The 23,747-nt window shown below is 38.1% G+C and overlaps 1 protein-coding gene across 1 annotated transcript in view; it reads right to left on the reverse strand.

The window, feature by feature from the left end:
* The window catches only part of NEBL (nebulette), a 109,951-nt gene extending 86,499 nt beyond the window's left edge, over positions 1-23,452 (reverse strand). Inside the window, exons 1-5 of the mRNA XM_012644095.1 lie at positions 23,372-23,452; positions 23,212-23,283; positions 15,893-15,997; positions 14,137-14,247; positions 8,203-8,313 (exon numbers count right to left, since the gene is read on the reverse strand). Of these exons, the coding sequence (XP_012499549.1) occupies positions 8,203-8,313; positions 14,137-14,247; positions 15,893-15,997; positions 23,212-23,283; positions 23,372-23,452 (480 nt within the window). The remainder of the gene's footprint in view (positions 1-8,202; positions 8,314-14,136; positions 14,248-15,892; positions 15,998-23,211; positions 23,284-23,371) is intronic.
* Positions 23,453-23,747: the final 295 nt, after the last annotated feature.

Consider the following 23,747-nt stretch of genomic DNA (forward strand, 5'->3'; position numbering starts at 1 on the left):
TATTTTATTTCAATGAAACATTTATAGACACTTCTATTTACTCTTTTATGAGCTTGCATTTGCTTCACCACCAAGACTATTTTTTAAACTACATTTATAATCATGAATCTGTCTCTGACAAGTGAACACACAATTAGTATAATTTCAGCAAGAACATCTGTTTTCTTCAGTATTTATATTTTCATGGTCTACCTTACCAAGTCATTTCAGGAAGATTTTGTGCATAAAGGTAGTAAAAGAAACATAAAAATAAGCTGGAAACTGAGTTGTTTTCTTGGGTGGATTTTCAATCTTTAGGGATTTTAAAACAGGCCAATTTCATTGGCTTCCAAAAGCAACACACTCATCCACAATGATGGCAAATCAACCTCGGCCTACGCTGAGTTAAATACAAGCTGTGTAAACAAAAACCGGCTCTCAGGTGAAAACAAACCAAAATTATTACCCACCTACAGGACTAACTGTTTCTAAGTTACTACATTCATATGAAAACCACAGGGGGGGAAATGTCTTTTTGTTTAGGAAAGAATGAGGGTAAAAATGGAAACCCTCACTTTTTGAAAAGAACGGCAACCTTTCAGAAATCTAAGCTTTACATGAGTTACCTAATTATATGCTGTTCAGTCTAATGACTGCGTGAAGAGAGGTGAACGGCACAAAGGCAGCAGGAGCAGGACTTTGAATAGGGCCCCATCATCCATGTAAATTGCAAATTAGAGGCCAGCATATGTGACTCAAAACAAATATTAAGATTGACATGAGCCGCAAATTCAAACAAGAGGACACAACGAAGCCACACAGGAGAAAACTAACTGATCACTAGCGAGAGCTTCCATAATATCATTCCTTGGGAATATGCCACAGGAAAGAGGGCTTATGTTGGGGGACATTCAAGAGTAGCAAGCTCCGGATTTCATGATCTGCAAGGATGTCTGAACACAGATGATATGGCAACACGGTTCCCCAGACAGATGACTTACTGCCGGGTTTGAGGCAAGCTCATCTGACATTTCGTGATACACATCTGCCCCATGCTGCCGTCCATCAGAACCCAGAAGAATCAAAAATGTTACACATCAGAAGAGAGGCTTGGAAGTCAAAGTACATACCCATACTTGTATCTTTTTCTATTTCTTAAGTAGATTCAAACCCTAAGTGCTAACCATATTGGAACAATACATTAGCCTCCATTCTTCAGTCTTCTCATGACAATATGGTGCTCTGTATAATATTATTTTAGATAAGAAGAGAGAAAGGAAAAGATTTCTGAAAATCATCAACCCAGGATGAGTGCAAGCTTGAGGGCCAATGATTGATTTTACATTATTTTCTTGAATGCTCTGTTCACTACTCTTTCCTCAGAGCATAGCAGAGAACGAACGAGGAGGAGGAACAGAAGGAGAAAGAAAGACAGAGGAGAAAGAGAAAGAAGGAAGAAGGAAGAGAGGGGAGGAGGAGAAAATAATAATATTAATAATAGTGTCCATTTTCGATTACTGTGTACCATATAAAGGACTTAATGGTTAGAGCTCCACTCACACATTTCTTAAATATACGACTACAAGGAATTTTTTAAACAACCACAATATCCATTAAACTGACTACAAGGAATTTTTTAAACAACCATAATATCCATTAAACCAAGTTCCCTTACTACTCTTCTATTTCAAATTTTTTAACTTCTAACTCTTTATTCTTAGTTATGAACATTAGAGTAATTTTAGTAAATTCCACAAAGGAAATATCTGGAACTCTATAAAATGACTTAGGGACAAATGACATCCAAACAGTATTTCAGTCTTTTCCTAGAAGATGGCATATGCCTCCATTTCTTTAAATCTTTTATTATACCTTTCAGTGAAGTTGCAGCATTTTGCTCTATAGGTCTTGCACTAGGCAAAATAATAATTATCATGTGATTGTCATTTTTAGACATTTATCTTGTACCCAAGATGATCTACTTTAGTTTTTTTTTATAGTATATAACAGTATATTAGTCTCATCTGAAAATAGTGATTCTGGTTTCTTCTATAGGAACACCTAGAATTATTACCTTACATCCTTAATCTCTTCCTTTGTTTTTATTTCACTGAACTTATTTCTTTGCTCTTATCCATGTATCTGGGTCATTTTCCTAAATAATTCCTTTGTAGTAGACATGTGTTAAATTTTTTTTCCTATCATTTTTTTTTTGTTTGTTTTATTTGGAAACTTCTCCTCCCTCACTCCATGTGATTTTGTGGGGCTCTCAAATGCAGCCCACCTTCCGGGCAACAGAAGTGGCCACATGACTCAGGCTGTCCAATCAGAAGCCCTGTCCGTTTGGAAACCATGATTAATGGAAGGGCAGACACAGCACCCAACAAGGCCAAAGTCACGTGGAGGATCTGAGGCTGGAGGAGAAAGAGCTGCTCTCCTTTTCTCTGGGTTCTGCTGCTGTAAGAATGATTTAAGTTTGGGAACATCAGCTGCCATCTCAAGTTCACACAGAGTCCATCTAAAAGTGTCGTACACAGCCCAGAGCCCAGAGCCCAGAGGTGGGGAGAGAGTCCTCGTAACACTGCAAAGCCTCTGGGTCCAGTTATGCCCGAAGATAGCTTGAATTTTCCAATTATATAAACCAATAAATTCCCATTTTTACTTGAACTGGAGGTAGATTTCTGTCACTAAAGCTAAAGAGTTCTGACTAATACAGCCTTCACTTCATGTTTCTCCAGTGTCGAGTCTGTTCTTTGTTGCCTCCAATAAAGATTTAAATTTCATCATAATTTATCTTTGAGTTTCTTCTTTATCTCCCCATGTTCACTTTCACCCTCAACGCATATCTTCATCTCATTTTACTGTCTTTTAATCTCAGCTTGTTGTCTCCTTATAACTTTCTACTTCTGGGTTTCCTAAGAGCCACGTCTTTTGCATGTTTCCTATGTTCGCTGTGCCAGGCAATCCTTCATATGAATTAATTCATAAAATCCTCACCCCACCCCTATCATGCCAGTTGTCTGCACACACCTGGGCTCCATCAACAACACCTTCTAAGGCTGGAATTACACCCTCCAGAATCCCCTTCCTTCTATAGTCCTGGGTTAAACTTGGCCAACAGGAAAAACTCACATAAGATTTTGCAAACGGAAGTGAAATGGATGCCTTTATTCTGCAGGTACGGCCGGACACGTGCATAGTCAAAGGATTCACAGTGGCCTTCCAGGAAACTTTTACTACTCACACAGCAAGGCTCCTTGGTAGGTGAGTTAATAAACTAGAGAAAAGCAAAACCTCCACAGACTCTCCTTAAAGTACGAGTCAAGCACGTGGAGTTGAGAAGATTGAGAGCTCAGGAATGGCAGCCTGGAAGGAAGCCACAGACAGACAGACACCTGTGGAGGCTAAGGGAGGTATGAGCAGGTGGACCTTAAAGGAAGCATATCCAACTGGCCCAGAACCCTTCCCTTTGCTGTTCTGCTGATGGTTAACATGATTCTTGGGGTGAAGAAACTAGACAGGATATATAGCCTTTTAAGTTTGTGGAACAGAAGAAGTATAACCTGTATATAGTTATAATCTTAAAGCACTGGTTCAATCAATCTCAAGAAAATTTTTGTCATCGTCATAAACTCTCACATTAGATAAGCCTTCCAGGTAATGTCAAATAGGCACATGGCCTGGTAATTCTATCTTTAATGATGGTTATTTCTGTCTGGGCAATGCTATACATAAAAACTTACTAAATTATTAAATTATAAATATTATTTTTCTATAAGAGAATATAAACCTTTTAAACATAAGTAAATGTAGGATCTGATACTATTCAGAAGACAGGAAAGTTTTCAATCTTCTAAAAGATGGAGTAAAATATGGAGTTATAGCTACAACAGTTTATCATTATGATTGTCATTGCTTATAAATCATTTTATAGTTAATAAAAGTTTTCTTATTCATGATTTAACTTTATTACCACCACAATCTTGTAAAAAAAAATGCAGGATAAGTATTACTAACTATCCTGCCCTAGAGATAAACAAAACACTAATATATCTATTTTTAATACTAAATCCTAAAGCACTATAATGGTAAGTCACATTGGGAACCACACAGAGCCATAATTGTTTTTCTAGTATCATTTTACTGATTTATCTGTAAGCTTTTTCACTTTCTGATGGAATAGAAAGTTTGTCTACTGATAAGTTTTTTATTAATTTTAAGAAAATACATACATCACTTTTGAAAAGAACATTAGTCTCTTGTTTCCCACGCTGAAAGAGGTATTAGAAATACACATTGAATCGATTACCAATACAGCGTCTTGGAAATGTTTACCACTCCAATTTCAACACAAGTCTGTATTGACACATTACTTATAAAACGTAAAATGGCAGTTTAAAATTTGTTTAACTTACTTCAGAACTATCGGACTTCGTGTCTGATAAGATTGATGAGAATTAATAACATAACTGGGGTTTTCATTATAAGCCCATCTTTAAGGGAAAGTCACAGGATAGAATCTCTCCAGCTTCTCTAATTCCATTAGAAAAATCTGGCAGGGGTATGTCCCTTAAGATACAAAAGGATTTAGGTTTGGCTGGTTTTAATCATTTTTTTGATTATAGTATTAACAAGATAGGTTCAGGAACCTTTTGAATATGTCCTTCTGACCTAAACATTTCCTAATATAAATTTCATACTGATTTGGGCCTTTTATAAGTTAAACTCCTTTTAATTGTTTCAAATTAACTATGATTTTACCCTAAACTCTCAAGTCACCCTTTAAAAACTGAAGGAGGACCACATAGGTCTAACATTTTGTGGAGTGGTTCTTCTGCGGAGCCCTTTGCATATATGATCTCATTTAATACTCGTGAGAGTCCCATGAGGTAGGTATTGTTGTCCCCATTTTATAGATGAGAAAATTGAGATCGAGAGATATTAAGGAGGTCATTTAGGCAACACGTGGCAAAGCAAGCATTTTAACCATGGTCTGACTCCAAATTTCTTTTCTAGTATATGCTACAGCGGAGGGTATTCTGAAAAATAACGTTTTTCCTGTTTTGGGATCGTTCAATTTTGGTGTGACACAAGAGACCACTGCCTCCAGCATCTCTTCGCCTTAGAGCTCTGGTATTCAGAGGTGAGAATTCAGTTGGACAGTCACAAAGAATCTTTCCTCTCATCTTCCACTTACTCACATTGCTAAAGGTACAGAGGAAAGAAATCTTGGTTCTTTAACAAATATTAGAAAGCTGACTTGATTTTGGTGGGAACATAAAAAAAAGGTAAACAAAGATGCTGACTTTCATTGTTTTAGGTAAATCGGATTCATATGTGATGACACGTTTATATTTTAAATTAAATTAAGTCATTTGTCGCCATAATGCAGAGTGACAGTCCACATTATGAAAGGGTAATTCTACTAGCAAATTCTCCGCAGTGAGTTTCATTGGGTTGAAGTTTTACAGGAGACAGTTTTATGGGAGTCTGTCTTTGACAGAGATTCTGTAGATCCACCCACTGAACCAAGAGATGTACCAGCTTTCCTTGTGGCTTCCAAGACCTGTGTTTAAATTTCATATCGTAGGGACAACAAATGTATTATTCTAAGTGGCTTGACTCTAGAGGAATATCAACTACTTCACAGGTAGAATACAAATATCATTCTCACTTTAAATCTGAGTAAATAGTCTTAAACACTTTCTAAATCCTATTATATGTACAAACTTTGCATGTAAAGGTTGAGTCGAGTCGGCAGAGGAGTGTAAGTAAACACGTCTTTCTCCCATAAGTACACAGTATTGAATGAAGGAGAAAAGGGCTTCATACTCTATTCCCTCAATCCCTCAATCAAAGACCTTTTAAAAGAAAAGGCAGAGTTAAAATAATAAGCCCAGTTCTATGATAAGGAACTTCCGTATTTGAATTTCATTGAATTATAGAGTGAGAAACAGCCTCCCTGGGATGCCTGTAACATCGGCGCCTACTCCAAGCCACCAGACCACCTTCTAACCCATGGACTTTTGTGCAAATTCAAAGTCTCTTCAATATCAAAATAGTGGGAACTTGGGGTTTCTCGGTTATTCTTTCCCGCAGTGCATCTGAATTCTGAAGATGACCAATTTTGTTCCCCGTTTTTAAAATTTCATTCAAAATCTTGACTAATTGCCAGCGACCTTTAAGAGGGCGGCAGTGAGGTGTAACAGAAAGAGCAGAATCGGGAGTTTGATCCCTTAGTCGCATGTTCGTCATCCACAAAATGGGAATGAGTACAGGGTTTTTGCAGGAATTAGAAATGATCAAAGTCTTGGCACAGTTCCTGGTGCGTGGTAAGTGGCATGTGCTCTGTAAGTGGTAGTTATTATGATTAGCACAGTCATTCTGTAAGCAAACAGCATCCCCTTAAAATAACCCTCAAAATAATTACAGAGATGTGGCGGCTCCATCTCCTAGCAATCTCAAATCACCTTAGAAAAGTGGTTTGGTATTGGCATATGTGTATGCATGTGGGTTACAATGTAAAACCTCATTGGTTTTTATTCAAACATTGACCTATTGCAATTTAATGTCGAATAACTGTCGCCATCCTGCAAAGAGACACTCTGCTTGAGGAGGCTCTAGGGTACAGCGGCAGCAAAGCACAACTCAGTAAGAGCACTCAGGGGTGGAATGGCCGCTGTGTGAGATGACAAAGGTGCTTCGGATACTTTTCCAAGAGAGGGAGTTTCTTGACCCAACTAGGACAGACACTTTGTCACTAACCGCTTCCAACCCTTAGAGAACCTGACAAACAGTTCACACATTCCTTTTGCAGAACACAGAAATCATGATGAGACAAATAAGCTTCCCCTACAATTTCAGGAAGAAATGACTCTTCGAGGCCACTGGAATAGCATGGTCATTGAGCACATTCGTGAAAGGTGCCAGGAACCTGCTAACTTACAAGCAAAGAAGAAATTCGTTTTCTACAGGATAACTTCCTCCCTCTTGGCGTCTGCTTCTAAGCCAACCATTAGGCATCTATTGCTTTCATATTCCCCGTGGGTCTTAAGTTTGATGATTTGCTCCCCACAAGCGTTCCAGAAGAATCAGTACTGGTGTACAATACAGGTAGTGTTCATGAATAATCCCTCCATGGGACATTGATTTCTGATGCTCTTTGTTTCAGTTCTTCTGGGATTCTAGGCTAGAATCAGCTTTGGCCTCAACTTGAGGGATGAAATAAAGTCCTACCTCCCTTCAACAGATTAAGGGACCCACTTTTGGCTAAAAGACTCCAAAGTTTTAAGTTCCTGGTCACTAAAAGACAGAGGCTAGCCATGTTTCATTTGCTTCTACCCGCCTTCCCCTTACTAATCATTACTAGATTTTATAAAAGGCTGACTTGAGAAGAACAAAGGGCCGGAAGACTTCTTTGCTTACTTCATCCCACCCCTGGCACCCTCCTCCTGTTTGTAGGGTTCCAACACAACAGCTGTTTTGGACCGCAAAGAGTTTCTTTTTAATAAACAACTGCCAGCCACAAACTGGTTCTGGCCCATCTCCTGAGGACGTGTAGTTCACAGACTTGCACCCTATATTTCACCTTTGTACATATAGGAATTTTTACATATACTAATTATAATACATTTAAATGTTAAATCTCCACCCTAAAGTGATCAAAGGATATATGTTACATACATGTAAACCTAATACACATGTGTGTGGGTCTCCTTCATAAATATTCATAGCTCTGCCTATAACCTGTGGAATATGTATACTTGACCAATGCATTCAGCATAAATTCCTGTCTTCCCCCTGCCTCCCTGGAAGTGCCTGTCTTGCTTCTCAGCTTGTCAGGATGGCCAGCCTGCAGGATGTAACCTTTTATAAAAAATAAGGTCTCCTTTCTAAATTTACAGACTTTGTGACTCTTTTTCAGTCAACAAAGTCAGGGATGCTCTGGAAATGCTAATAACCCAGTAGGTCCAAAGGATCCGTATTTGACTTGTACAAAGCAAGATTTCCAATGTCTGCAAGCACCTGGCAATTGAAAGGCATTCTGCAAGGCGTTCATGACCATCAACAGAAGAATTCAGATGTACCTGTGACTGATAAGAAATATTAAAGTCCTTTTTGAATAGGGGTGTGGTAATATTGAAATTTCAACAAAATAATCATAAACCCTGATGTGAGTTAGCTACAATTTTCTAGAAAATCATGAGGAATCGGCTTCCTTACGTTACTCTGGTGTTTATTGACCTCCATGGCGTGTTTGACCTCAGGTGGCTCCTTCATGTGGGCATAATCTGAGAATCCTTTGGTGGCATCATGTTTCTGCTTGTAGGCAACCTTAAAAAGCACAAATCATTGTTAGCTCCACTTAAAGCTGTATAAAATCTTACCTGTCGACTTCCAGTGTTTTGCTAGCATTTTATATATTTAAATACCATCACTGATAATTAAATTTGCCTAAGCCTCTGTAACAAGACAATCTCCATAATGCTCTGATCTTAGTGCTTCTGTTTAGATTCCTAATTCTTATCCTTTGTTGTTTATGTCAAAACATCCTTGACCAAAGATGAAATCTCCACTTCTATTCATCTAGTTTAAATCTCAGGTACAGTTTTGGGAAATTGTGCAGATCTAAGAGCTTTTAGGATTATAGATGTTCAAGGTTTAAATCTTGGGAAAGCAATTGATTAAGTAGGCAGGAATTATAGGATATTTACAAGTGAATTGTTTGTTTTTAAATGAATGGGTCTGATTTTATACAGACACAGCTGTAAGATAATATAAGGTTTAAATGCACAAACCTTTGGGAGAAAATATAACATGTGGGCAAAATTCTCAGATACGTCAAGCCTTGGTCTTCCTTAGGGAAATGAACATTAGACCAATACCATCCATCATCACCAGGTTAAATTTGCTCCATAGTGGCATGGAGAGGGGGGCATGAGAAAGATACCTTAGAAATAGATGTAACTGAACTTGACTATGAAGTTGGAAACTAAAGAAGAACCTAAAGATAGTTTCTCAGTTTATACCATATTATTCTATTTATCCTGTTTCTCTCCTTTGCAATGTTGAATCACTTCGTTTAGTTTTTGTAGAATTACTTATCATCTGTCTTCTCTTACTAGAAGATAACTGTCCAGTTCCCTGAATCCTCAGAACCCACGATAGTGCCTGGCACAAAATTAGCATCGGTGAATATTTGCTCCATGAATGAATAAATAAATGAATGAATAACTGAAAGAGTGAGAATAAAACAATAATACATGAAGGAAAGGCAAGATTCATTTTTAAAATATATTAAAAGTTTTATACTAAAAGGATGCGAAATGGAATTGGAATGACTTCACACATGAGAACAAAAGGCAACTTAAAAAGAAAAACTAAAAGATTCTTCACCAAGAACAAAACAAGGTCTAGTTTTCAATGAAAAATGAATACAGTTAAACTTAAGGAAAACACTTTTACCATATGAACTCCTTGAGAGCTATGACTATCTTACACATCTTTTAATATCCTGTGTTTATCACAGTGAATGATACGGAGGAGAAATGTAATAAATGTTTAGTGAATGGATGAATAATTGAATTTATTAAATAGTCTCATAAGCTTAAACTCCTCATAGGCTTTTATAAACATAACTAACCACCTATTAAACTTAGATAATATACCTATCTAAAGGATTATAGCGATCATTATAAACTAATTTTTATAAATAAAATTATTAAATCTTATCATCCAAAAAAGGCATCTAGTACAACTATCAATGTTTAAATTCCCTCTCTGGCTCCCCACCTAGTTTTTAAAAAACTTCTACCAAAAGAGAACTAAACCTGGGACATCACAGTCTCTAAATTTTAAAAGTTCCGATTGAAAGTTCTTCCTTTAATGAAACCCCAGTCTATCTCCCCATGGCTACATCTATGAGGCCGCATAGAAAAAGTCTAGTTCACAAGACAGAACTTGCAACATGGAAGACAGGTGTCAATGACTTCTGTTCCTCCAGACCGTCAGCACAGCGTAAGGTGCTGAAGCCCTGAACACCCTCTATGCTTTATCCAACCCAAAGCCCAATGTATCTGTCTCTTTCTTAAGGTACCCACAATGGTTTGACCAATCTTAATCAGAATTGTTTCATTTAATCCAGGTTATTGGATGGGTTACCAGGACTTCAATGCAGCACCTCACCTTATTCCAGGTATAATTCATCTTGTTAGCATTTATCAGCCTAATCCATCAAGGTATCTAATTCTGATGAACATGTCTTTAAAATGTTCACCAATTAATTATGTTAAATAGGAAACTCTTTAAGAACCTCCATTCAGGTTGAGAAAGTCCATTATCTCTGTTCCATTACATTCTATATTATAACGTTAAGGCAGACGAAGGGAGAATTTAATGGGTGCCCAAGTCTACAAAGCCAACCAAAAACTTCTATGAGCTTTATTCCTTCTTCTGAAATAAAAAGAGCTAGCATGTCCCCATCTCCTTTTTGATGGATGCCTGGTTTATTTTGTATTTTACACCTACTATCATACTTGTGACTTTGTAATCGTAACCAATGCAGCTGATCATTTTGTGGGTTATCATAGAAACGGTGAGTCATCGAGTACAATTTTAAAAAGCACTTCTTCTTAAAAAGGCTATGTAATTTTCTACTTGCAGCATTAAAATAGTCATTTCATTTATAGCTGCTACTAAGTACCACTTTAGAATTAAGATTACATCAAATTGGAGGCAGCTGAACTTTAATTTATCATATTAATTTTCTCCCTTAAAACAGCTAATGGAAAATTGTGTCACACTAATACATTTTCTGATAAATTTGGTTTCTTAGGATTTGTCATTATTGTGTGGCATATCCCTAGATTAATTCTGTTTTCTTCATACTTTGAGAACTAAGATTGTTATGGTACCAGACACCTAGAGACTGGAGTGTAATTGCAATAGTCTTATATACTTTATATATAAATATATTTATATAAGTAATATATACATTTAACTTATATATTTGATCTTATAGTATATTTTTGTATCTCATATATACATACATAAAATGTACATATATGTTTAAATTACAGTATATTTTATACGTACTACATAGGCAAATGGGCTTTTAATCCCATCTCATAGGCACCTCTGAAATCCTGAAACAGCACCCTAGGGCCACTAGAGATGAAACATGGACCCTCATAAACATCTTCGGTTCAGATGCCTGAGAAAGCTGAATTTCTTCTGTGATAGGGGGTCACTTAGCCTTTGCCTGAAACAGCCCGGATAAGGATATCACCACTTCATGGCACGATCCATTCCATTTTCAGAAACTTTCTTTATGATCTTTGTTTATAAAATTGTTAATAGGGGATAGCTAATAAAATAGCCTCCCCCAAAAAAAGATCCACATTTCTCTCTCTCTCCATTTTTATTCAGAAATTTCTTCCTTTCAGTCATTTTCTATAAGGAAGTATGAATCTAGCTAACTTTATCACTTTAGTTTGAATTTTAAGCATCTGAGAGTGTTTGCAAACTGATTTTAAGATAATAGTTTAGCTGGGCGCGGTGGCTCAGGCCTGTAATCCTAGCACTCTGGGAGGCCGAGGCGGGTGGATCGCTCAAGGTCAGGAGTTCGAGACCAGCCTGAGCAACAGCAAGAGCGAAACTCCGTCTCTACTAAAAAAATAGAAAGAAATTAGCTGGACAACTAAAAAAATATATATAAAAAATTAGCCGGGCATGGTGGCACATGCCTGTAGTCCCAGCTACTTGGGAGGCTGAGGCAGAAGGATCGCTTGAGCCCAGGAGTCTGAGGTTGCTGTGAGCTAGGCTGATGCCATGGCACTCTAGCCTGGGGAACAGAGCAAGACTCTGTCTCAAAAAAAAAATAAAAAATAAAAATAATAGTTTGTTTTAACAGTTTGCCAAAAACCCAGGAGACATTTCATTAGAACCTAGAATGCCATTTAATGTCAGACTTCATCTAATACTCTAATTAAGTAGACGACAAATCTGACACTATTTGGACACAGTAAAAGTTTAGTTGTTTAATTGTCACAGACAGTAGTCTATTTTCTTGCCTCCCTTATTACCAGATTAACACTGAGAATCACAATTTTAACAATACTAAAAAGTTGATATATGTAAATCTAAAGTAATGTTGTTACAGTTATGTAACTCTTTGAAATAGACACCTTACTCAGAATCCAGGTTTTTCCTTACTACTAAGTTTAGTGACAATTACAACAGCAGAAAGCACTGCTAATTAAGCATGCATATGTATCTCTCCCAGTGGTGTGTATTCTAGCACAGGATAACACTTGTTAACAATGTAAGTGAGAACCTATTCTGACATAAACCAATGATAGATTCCAAAATATACAATCTGGATTATCTTTCATGTTCAGTTCTGTGTTACATGTATTTATGTACTGCAGATCCTTGCATGCTATAAAAAGGGCATAAAAGTTGTCTGCTTCCAAAGACAAGAGGCTGCAAATATCTGAAAATGTTATCTTCCCAAGTATAAAAATAAGAATAGATTTTTTTTTCTTTCTTTATTGCATAATTGTTGCTTGTCACATATCAAGTGTTGTGCTGTAATTATCTGCTTTTTAAAGTAGCCCATATTATCAGCAAGTGGTTAGGTGACCAGATGTTGGCAGGAAAAATAAAGGGCATATTAGTCACGGTCAGCCATGCAGAACCTTGACATCATATATTTTTAGCCTCATGTTGCATAACTGAGATTAGCTTACTGCCAAGTTGGGTACACAGTGGACGTTTAAATTTGTAATAATGAACTATTTAACGATGTTCTGCAAAGGATAACTATGCTCAGTATTTTTCAAGAGTAATTTGTTTTCAGACTATTTAAAATTATCAAGGTATCCTCTACTTAAAAGTAAAAAGACTCTGGGGGAAGAAGCAAATTGTTTAATAAGAAAAAGGTGGAGGTGGTAGCAAAGCGATGGGATGGCATGTGGTTAAGAACTCAGATTACGGAGCCAGCTTATGTTTCTGTGCTGGCTCTGCCATTTGCTGGCTGTGCCACCTTGGACAAGTTACTTAGCCTCTCTGTGCTTCTGTTTTCACATCTCTCAAATGGGGCTATTTCATAGGATTGTTGTGAGAATTAAATAACATAAATATGTGTGGAATGCATAGAACAGCACCTGACACATAGTAAGCACTTCTATGTGTTTACTTTTATTATTAACCTAAAATGTGGCATAAAGAATATCAACTACGTAAAAGGAAGCATATCCTTAAAAAGGAAATGAATGAACTCAACAAAAATCCATTTTATAAGTATTTACTGAACATTCTTTATGTTCCAGGGACTGTCCCAAGCACAGGAGTAGAACAAGGAACAGGACAGATGAGGTCCCTGCTCTTATGTAGTTTAGAGGGCCAAGCAATAGATTAACAAAGTAACAAAAAAAATCAGATTGTGCTATGAAGAAAACACAATGAGTCAGAAAAAGGTGAAATATCCTATTTTGAAATTCTGTTTAAGAAATGCAATAGATTAAATGTATTCAGAATGCCTTATGTGTTGATGTACTGCAAAGAGAAAATTACCCCAAACTCTTCTGGATTCAAAATGGGTTTACAGGAGGACAGTTAAGTTCATCTGCAACTCGCAATCACCAAAATAGCCACTTCCACCTGACGGAGGCTCTTTTTGGTAGCCTGAGATATTCTAAATGGAAAACACAATTTACAGAAAAGGATCTTCAGGAACCACTTGTTTAAATTGATGGGGCACAGACATGCGGATCCCGAATTCAACTATTATCTCTTTATGTGACTTTTAATGAGCTATCGAAATGTTTTCCACTTAGGGAACATATGTTAAATCAGAGAATAGTTTAATATTTACTATAAGAATTTCATCTGTGTAAGCTATCTAAATGAGATTAAAATGTGCCCTATAAATAGCAGTGCATGGAAAAACAGCATCAAGTAACTGACATAAACCTGCACGTCCTTTTCATTTTCTGCGATTTCACCAGCAACTATGACAGTGCGTTAATCAGTTGCTTCCAACTTGCATTCAGTATTCAACAACTTAGAAAAAAATATTTTATTAAAATAATAAATAACTTATCTCAGGTTATATGTTTCACCTACACAATCGTATAACAATTTAGGAAAACACACCTCACTCTGAAGCTGTGTAACTTCTCTTGCGAAAACACTGTCAATCGTGGCTGGCATCCGCTTATAAAGAGAGTTGGAAAGATCTGCCTTAATGGTGCCTTTGTATTTTGCCTGGGAAGGAAGAAAGAAAAAAAATAAACATTCTTTTTTTTTTTTTTTTTTTTTTACTGTGAATATAAAAAGAAACTTTCTTCAGAAACAGAATTGATTTAAAAATCTGCAGACCATTTTAATTTTAGATACTGGAGCTGACAAACATATTCTGAACAGATAGAAATACATCCAATTTCTCTTGGAGAAAGCTATAAATGAGACAGGCAAGAACATATTTTCTATTTTTCTATTTAAACCCAAGCAGTTTTCTAGATGCAAACCTATTTGTGTGGTATTGACAGTTTCACGTTTGATGAGGGAGTAAACGATCTGAGAACGGTCGACATGTGAGTAGTTCCAGAAAATACAAGTCGTTAGCAACTACTGTGTAGAACTTGAACACAATGGTCAGCATTCCTTCATTTAAATCTTCTCAGCCTCCTCCTGTTACAGTGGGAGGTGGGGGTGCTTTTCTGTCCTTTTGTGCCTTCCCACCCCTAATCTGCCCTGTCTCTAAACCATCTCAATCGTTACCGTAAGACAAACACTCATCCACCATTTCCTCTTGGGAAAACTAGATGCAAGGGAACACTATAGATTGCCCACTTCTAATTTTTCCGCTCTGTAGTTAACTCCTTCAGGAAAAATAATCAATAACTGAGAACATCAAGAATTTCTCTGCGCAGGAGAACTAACATAGCTAACACAAATAAACAAAACTGTGTTCTTCCTTACTGTGTAGACGAGTCCCCAACATTCCTCCCACTCTGAGCTAGATGTGAGTGTTGATTTTTTAGCATATATCCTGTATAAATCTTCTCTTCCCACACTCTTTGGATTTTTGGTACTTAATAAAAGAAAATCTACCGATTTCCCTCAAAATTGTTTCATATTAGCGGAAATAATACATTGATCTTTCTCCAACATAATTTACAGAACACTAGAGGTCAGTCATTTACAACACTTTTATTCATTCTCTATTTCAAATTTATCTCTTCTAAGTGATCTATTCACAGACCACAGTAATGTCTCGTCATAGCCATCATTATTAACACTGTGCTTTACAATGCAACATAAACTGCAGTCGGTCCGAAATGCTGTCAGAGAGAGACCACGTGATTTTTTCAGCTGGAAAATGAATATAGTGTATTTCCTACTCTGTGGTTTCATAATAGGTACCTCTGGTGAACTGAATTTTATCCTACTCAAAAATAGCTTAAATTAACTTAAAATTGTTTATCAAAGATATCACATTTTATTGAAATCTGATCAATCTTACTTATTTCCAAAATGACATTTAATAGTGTGTCTCTAATAAGTCTATTAGGAAAAAAACACAGAACTTCTAAAATTAACTATTTTGCCCGTGCTCTCTACTTATTGAATAAAAATATTCCTTTTCAAGAGGAATTCTATATAAATAAGACAGGGTTAGAGTCAAAATACAGACGTATATAATAAAATATATAAACCATATATAGTAAAATATATCAGTTTATATGGGTTAATTGACACAGTGCATAGAATTAGATAATCATATAGATATTACCCACATTCACTGGTGTTTTCAAAATATTATGCTCCAACTCTAATGCACACACTTTTATCTATAGAAATAGAAAAAGAAAAATGCAAGCCGGTTTGCAAGTTTTTGATACCTTACCTCAGAAATAAAAGCGCCAATATTTTTTACATGGTTTAGCATAGGAGTGTCCGTCACAAATGTACACTTGTCCTTAGACGTTTTGTACGCTTCTTTATAATGGATCTAGAAAAGAGAATAATTTACATAAGAAGAGAAAGGAGAAAAGCAATTCTCATGGCCTTTTTTTGAAGAGAGCATTAAGATGAGAAAGTCCATTTTCCAAAGTAAATACTCAGATGTGGAATGATCCTCAAAGCTAGCCAAGTCAGATACACAGATATCCAGCTCAGAGCTGCAAAGCTGACGGAGGCCCGGTGAGGACAGGCTGGTCTTCAGATAAGCGAGGTCCAGTTATCGTGAGGATCAACGCCAGGGATGTGGGGCCGCAGATGACGGGTCCTCTTGGCCCAGCCTCCCGAGCGTAACTATCAAATGTGTGCCACCTCCCTCCCAAATGCGTCCGAGTTTATTGTCACTTTTAAGCCACGGGCCTTAACAGTTAAGCCTATGGCCAAACAGAAACATAGCTGCCTATCTCAAGGTAGAAAATAAATAGTCCCCAGGACAGATGTAATCAATTAAGAAGTAGAAGCAGAAATTAAACATGTAGAGATTACTATTAGCATTATTATCTATACATGCTTGATTAGAGGAAGGGGCTTAAGTTGTGGCCATGTTGGGCTCCCTGTTATTAATTAATTCCCTGCTAATCAAACTTACCCAATTTATGAGCACCTCCCCCACTCTCTTCCCCTCCCTGAAACAAGAGCAGAACCTGTCCAGAAAGCTTGCCCCCTGTAGAGATCATTCCAGAACCCCACACCCCTGCTCCCCCCTGCTGTGGGCAGGCAGAATAGCAGGAGAAAGCCCAGACAGGCCTGGCCAAGCATGCTCATTTCTTCTCTCAAACTCCCCAGTAACGTGAGTCACTTCCTTTGCCTGGGGGAGAGGCCAGAATTGTTACTCTAGGGGAAGGCGCCGCATGGACATGTGAGCCCAAAAGAAATCAGGAAATGTGGAGAAAGACCTAAAATGCAATCACACTCTCACAGTAATTGCTGCACAACCTGGAAACCAGGGAGGCAACGCTATGACCAGTTGAGGTAATCTGCTGAAAGTTATGTCGCCCTGTAATGAAGTCATGTTTATCTACCCAAGACCATAAATTCTTAAGCTGAAAAAAAAAGTGCCCCAGTTCAGATGATAAATTACATGGTCTGCCTAATTATAACCCAAAAGTGAAGCTGAATCGAACACACTACCTGGTTCCTAGAGGACATGACTAACACTGACGTTCCACGCTAATGCGACATGGAGATTTTCCCTCGTGCAAACCTGATTTGAGGGGCATCGCTCGACCCGAGGTAGACCCACATGCGAAGAGATTAAGTAAAATTATTTCAAAATGCTACATTTCACTGCTGTGATTCTTCGATATCAGATGCCTACCACATTAAACACTTGCTTTATTCATGAAATCAACATGAGAACATATTTATCTTATCCAAGCACTAAATTACTTTTTTTTCCTTCGCAGAGATTAGCCATAATTTTAGGTTCCCGCAAATCGCCCTCCTCCGTCACTAGTAATTAAACTGTTAATGGCAGTATGATAAATAGTAGGCTATTTTGATCATAAGGAGGAAAAAAAAAAGTATCTCGGTTATATAATTAAGTGTGAGGGAAAATAACCTATCATCAGGCTTAAGTTTGACTCATTATTTTTATCTCTTGCCACCATCTTTTCCTCATCACGGTCACATTCTCCACCGTGGCAGTATGTGCTTGTGGCTACAGCCTCCTGATAAAGTCCGACACAAACAGAATGTTCAGGACGGCAGCCCTGGAGAAGGGGGAAGCATTCACTTCCTCTGCTAGGCAGGCAAATAGTCCAGACTTAATTGCGGACTCCATTTCTTTCTTTGGTCTTTAGTAAAAAGATACAGACATCTGTATCTTTAAATTTAAGATGCATTGGAAAATGGAAGATCATTTGTTTATTGTCATTCGTATTATATAATTTCTTAGAAATCATACACACACACACAGAGGCACATATAGATGTGTGTACGATTTCTAAGGAATTGTATAATACGAATGACAATAAGCAAATGATCCTAAATGTTATATAAATAAAGAATGTTACATATTAGTAGCCTTCCTATGCCAGGATAAGAGGAAATGATAGGTGAAAGGGAATCGCATCCATCAACGATGCAAATCTCAGGTAAAACAAAAATCACGGAATAGATTGGCCATTCCCTACCACAATCATGTCTACATCTTACAACCTAAGGCTGGTACCATCTATTGCATAGATTGCCAGGCCATTCCCCTTCGCTCCTATGGACAGAACCTGAATGTATTCATGAGAGTAGCCAGGCCCAACTACCCCAGCCCCGGAGGACAGACTGATCTAAATCAGGAATGGTCATGTCATTCTCTCTGGCTGGTGCTTGGTCTGGGGAGGCCAGGTGTCCAGCTCTGGCCACGAGACATTGTTGGGAGTCTTCCCAGCGGTGGTTTCTAGCATAAAGGGAGAGACTTAGCACGGCCTTTTGACACTTGCTCTTCTACCTTTTTCCTTCCCCAGTCACAGGGGGGCAGCAGCAATGATGTCACCACAAGGCAATAAGCCACCATATTATCTGACGGCAGAGCACAAGGAAAGCAGCCAGAGAGACTAATAACACCCACTGTACTGACACTGAACTACTCACCTCCAGGCTTTATGTGTGTGGGTGGGGGAGCAAACACTTATTTGTAAAGCTGTGTGTGTGTTTTCCTGATCTTGCAGCCATCTGCATTTAACCAATACACAGCCCAATGTATTTTCAATTTAAAAAAAAAAAAAAAGGGCAAAGCTAATGACTTTCTGAACATTAAGATGTCCCCAACATTCACCTCCTCCTCTGACCTTGCCCATTTATCCCACAATGTCTCAGCCACAATTAGGGTTAAATTAGTTCAGTGTTGCTTCCTCCTCTCGGCCAGATTTCTTTCACTGAGCACGAGATTAGCTAATGGCTGGAGCTGGATGACAGGCGTGGAAGTGTTTGAGGATATTTCCGCTCACAGGCATTCTTAACTGGAAGTATCTAGAAAGTCTCTTCGCAAGTGAAATCATACCAGTCAAATTCAGTAAACCCTGGAAGAAAGAACTGCGGCTCCATCACTATTGTGTTAATTGGGCCGCGTGTAGACAAAGTCACTCTCCCAGGTTTTCAAGCTTTCTCTGGAGGGGGAACCACAGAATTTAATGTTTTCAGCATCACAAGGATTACCCACAACAAACAATGTTCATTGGCATGGAAAATGTTCTTCCTGCTGCCATGCAAATGAACACCCTAAAAAGCTCCAAACCAAAACATTGAGTCAGAGGCTGCGAGTAGATGCGGCCAAACTTGTTCTGTAGAAGGCTCTTTATGCCTAATTTACAAGAAACATACTGAAGATTCCCTTTTGCCTAGTATTGTTTATGACTTAGCTATCAGAACGCTACTAGATTTGTAATTCTGAATGCTCGATAGAGTGGACAGGTTTAATTTATTCGAGGAATTGATTGCATATTTGACTAACAGGACTAAATACCAAAGACAGTAGACTGCGGGAACAAAAAGTGTTACGTGCTTAATAGAAAAATAAAAGAGGCTGCCTCAGAGGACCAGGTGTCCTTCAAGATTGGGCAGCGAGTTCTGCAGAGGGAAATCTCACGATGTGGGTAGAGCAAATGCAAAGCAGAAACTAGGCAAAAAAAAAAAAGAAAAAGAAAAATGCCTTATACTGATCCCCAAAGTGAAGCCACTTGACCTGAAAAACCGACTTTTCTCTCTGTGGAGAATTTTAAACAGTGCAGGCCTCCCAAGACTGCTGTCTGGGCCAATCTTAACATTTCTATAAATTGTCCGGCTAGGGGTTGATACAGCAAAGTCCGCGGGTCTGCTGATAACCCCAAGCCGTCTGAGAGGGGGAAAGGGCAAGCTGATGACACGGCAAAGAGATGAACCTCGGAAGCTCTCAAAGGGCCGGGCGAGAGGGCAGAAAACTGCAGATTAGATTCCTCCCTAGTGAGGTTAAGACAATCCAAACCGCCGCTAAGAGATGATGGGCCCTAAACTATTAGGCGCAGAAATTAGGACTGAAAATGGCTCTGATGTTCTACAGAGATTGATCTAACAGCTCTCTGTGGCCCCCACGTCCAAGAAGCTCTAAATAGCATCACAAGGGATGCCGGAAGCAAAATAAAACATCATCCTACTCCTAACCCAGGCTGTCCGCATCTGGACTGCTGCGCGCAGCCGTGGTTACTACGCCCCAGCAAGGACATATGAAGGTTAGAAAAGGTCCAAAGAGAAATAATTAGAGCGGTGAAGGGCATCTAGAAAGGCTGCTCCATGAAGAGAAACCCATGGAACCACCCTTCTCATCTGAAAACAAAAATGAGTCAGAGTGGGAAGTGACTCCAGGTGACAACTCTGAACTGAGGCTCATATAAGCTATGACACAGGCTTGCTGCAGCACGGAATATAAAAATGTACATGGAGGGCCTGGCACACGTCATGGGAGGAAGGACAACCTGATCCCCCAGGCTTGAGAGTCAGACAGACCTCATTTCAAATCCCAGGTCTGCGGCTCACTAGCCGTGGGACTTGATCTACAGCATTCAAGGTGGCTTCTTTAAGCTTCAGGATGGAGGACCCCGCAAAGGAGGACCCCGGATGCTCTGCTGGGGCATACGGATTATAAAACAAAACGAACATACTTGAAGGTTTGGGTTTAAATTTAAGTTTGAGACCGGGCGAAATGGTGCGCTACATTAAGTGGAGGTCACTAACAAATGGGCTCAATCAGAAATATCAGACAGGCTTGACCAGAACTCGGGTCTCAGTTGGTGTGGCAGGGCATCAATTTTTATATCTGTTTTAGCTCCAAGACCGATGCGTTCTAGACAACCATCTGGCCACGCAGAAGATATAACAGAGACAAGAATTTCAAATATAAGTTCGTCTGTTCCATACAAAAGCACTGATGACATTGAGAAAGAATAAGCAAGTTATTAATAATACTATTTAACCACGCTTTTTAAAAAACTATAAATTTGATTTAGTCCAATATGCCAGTTCCTTCCAGAAAGGACAAATTAAAATTTGTTTTTAAGATGATTGCACAAATTCCTCTTTCCACTTTCATTAGGAACAAAAAGAATAATTTTTCAGACTATTGGTAAATGTAAAAATTCTAAAAATTAAGCAAGTTTCTTAGCAAGTACAGAATTGTATTTGGAAGCAAAATGTGAATGTGTACACAGATATAAATTAAACACAATAATAATCGTATGAATATTTAGGCAGTGTGGATATTCTGCCATGCAACATAAATCTATATCAAACAGAAATTATGCCGTGTGTTTGATTTTACCTACAGGGGCAAGAAATAACAGGGCTTTGGCTTTTGCAAAATGACAAAGGCCATCACCTCTCACCACAGGTCGGTTTTCAAGTCACTGATAAACAATCTTATCCAAAGCAACTGCAACAAAATCACCTACTAACTATAGTTACCACTTTAATCCTAATGCTTTACATAATACAGTTTAGCTCAGTTATAATTACACTTCAATAAAAACATATCAAAGCTGAAAGTCGTATTACCTCCCACATTAGGAATTTAAGGTTTTAAATGGTGGGCTTACTGTTACTAATATTAGCATAATAAGTGATAATAAAGCTAAGATAAAATTTGTGTGGAAATCTACAGTGAGAGATTACACAGCAGAGTGACGAGAAAGGGCTTTGTGTTCAAGTCCTACTCCCTCTGCTTTACTGTGTGACCCAGGCAAGGTGCTTAACCTCTCTGTGCCTCCATCTCCTCACTTCCAAAATGGGCAAAAGAACAGAACCTACCTTTCAAGCTGCAGTGCCTGGCACATAAATCTTAACTGTTGCTGATATCGCTATTGCTGTTGTTGTCACTGTTGTTTCATTATTCTTACTGCAGTTTATAAAGAACTTTCACATACAGTAGCTAATGATTATTAAGTAATAGCACAAAGAAATTCTTAACTTAAATTTTCATTACATCACATGTCAAGTATACAGGAAGGGGTAGGATTCTCACCACCATCCTTTGGCTCTTTTCTGACAAATCAGAAGGCAACACAGCCCCATATAGGAAACGTGATTGGATAGATTCAAAAGTTAGTTACAGATCCAATAGTTAGTAACAGCTACCATTTATTGAGTACCCACGATGTTCCAGACGACTCACTCAGCATTTTAGATGTGTTACCACTATTTAGTCTTCCTATTACAAATGTTACACCTAAGGAATTGAGCCCAGCAAGGTTATATAACCTTCCCAAGGTGACAGCTGAGTCGACCCACGCAGGCTGACTTCAGAGGACACAGCAGCACACTACCCCACCCTGCGTCCAGGACTGACTTTCTTTGAAAATAAACAATCGTAAAATATTCCAGTCGCTTCGCTCATTACCAACAAGAGAAACAACCAGTATTGTGCTCCTGTCTCCAAATGAAGACGCAGACACATGCTCACTTCATAGGAGCCACCTTCCCATCGTACAAGCAATTCTCTTTCAGCTGTTAATGAAGATCATCTAAATTCTCATTCCTAGTGAGCAATACTTTTCCTTGTACTTCTGGAATTCTAGTTTACATATTTACCATGAAATATATATACATATATATGTTGACTAGTTCTTTAATTCTAGGATTCCCTTGCAATATAATATAAACCAATCTCAGTTACTAAAAAAAAGTCACAACCAAAATGCTCCTTTTCACTAATAATCATCATCTAGATCAGGGTTCTTAACATGCAGTTCAGTAATCCATAAATCCCAAATTGTAAATAATTATTATATGCATATAGGTATACGCATTTTCCTGGTTTGGAAAACAATTGCATTCACGAGATCCTTCAAAAGGTCACCCAAATGTTAAAAGTCACTCATTTATAATAGATAGAGATCCTCCCAAGACAAATTACATCATTATATTAATTTTAAAGTCTTTGGGGTTCTCAAATAGAAGATGCACTGAAATTCAATGCCTTATGATCTCATGCCAGAGGGACAGCAAAATTCATAGGAGACAGGATTCTGGGTTAAGAATGAGGAAATTTGCTCTAGCAGAAATTCTCTGTCTAGGTGACCTTGGGGAAATCACTGAACATTTCTGTACCTAGTTCTACGATCTGGAAAATAATTGTGTTTGAAGAGATGATTTCAGGGTTTTTTCCCTCGCTCTGTGACTTTATACCTTAATAGTACTACACGTGCAAAGCAAAGTAAGACAGAAATTACTTAAGCCACTTACATCGCTGATGAGTTTGGTGCATTTTCTGGCCAATTCCATGCTTAAGTCTTCAATGATAGGCTTAAAGAAGACCTGTTGGAAAAAAAGGAAAAGGAATATTTTTCTCATCATCTATTTAGAGGAACAAACACTGTTCTTGAGTAGGTCCTTTTTTACTCACCTGGTCTTCTTCATTTTCTTCTTCCCCTGTTTTTTCCTCTTCTGTTTCATCTTTTACATCCTCTAATACAGGGACCCTCATTTTTACCCTTTCAAAATATTTATATTTTGAAAATGTACTCGAGTAGCGTCTTTTTATGTACCACAGCTCCCTTGAGAGCTTGGTGTCTCCAGTGCTCTGGTAGGAATGACCTTGCTCAAGACTCACCCTATTTAGCTCACACTTCACTCTCCTTATCTCAACAGTGCCTGAGTGAATGGAACAGGATCCCAGAGGTTTGCCAGGGCTAGCCTCACACGTGTAAATAACATTTTCTCAGGCGAAATTTGATTTTATGAACCTCCAAACTCAACGTTCTTTAAACTGGTTAAGAAAT

This window comes from Propithecus coquereli, unplaced genomic scaffold (assembly GCF_000956105.1).
Source record: "Propithecus coquereli isolate 6110/MARCELLA unplaced genomic scaffold, Pcoq_1.0 Scaffold103, whole genome shotgun sequence".
NCBI lineage: Eukaryota > Metazoa > Chordata > Mammalia > Primates > Indriidae > Propithecus > Propithecus coquereli.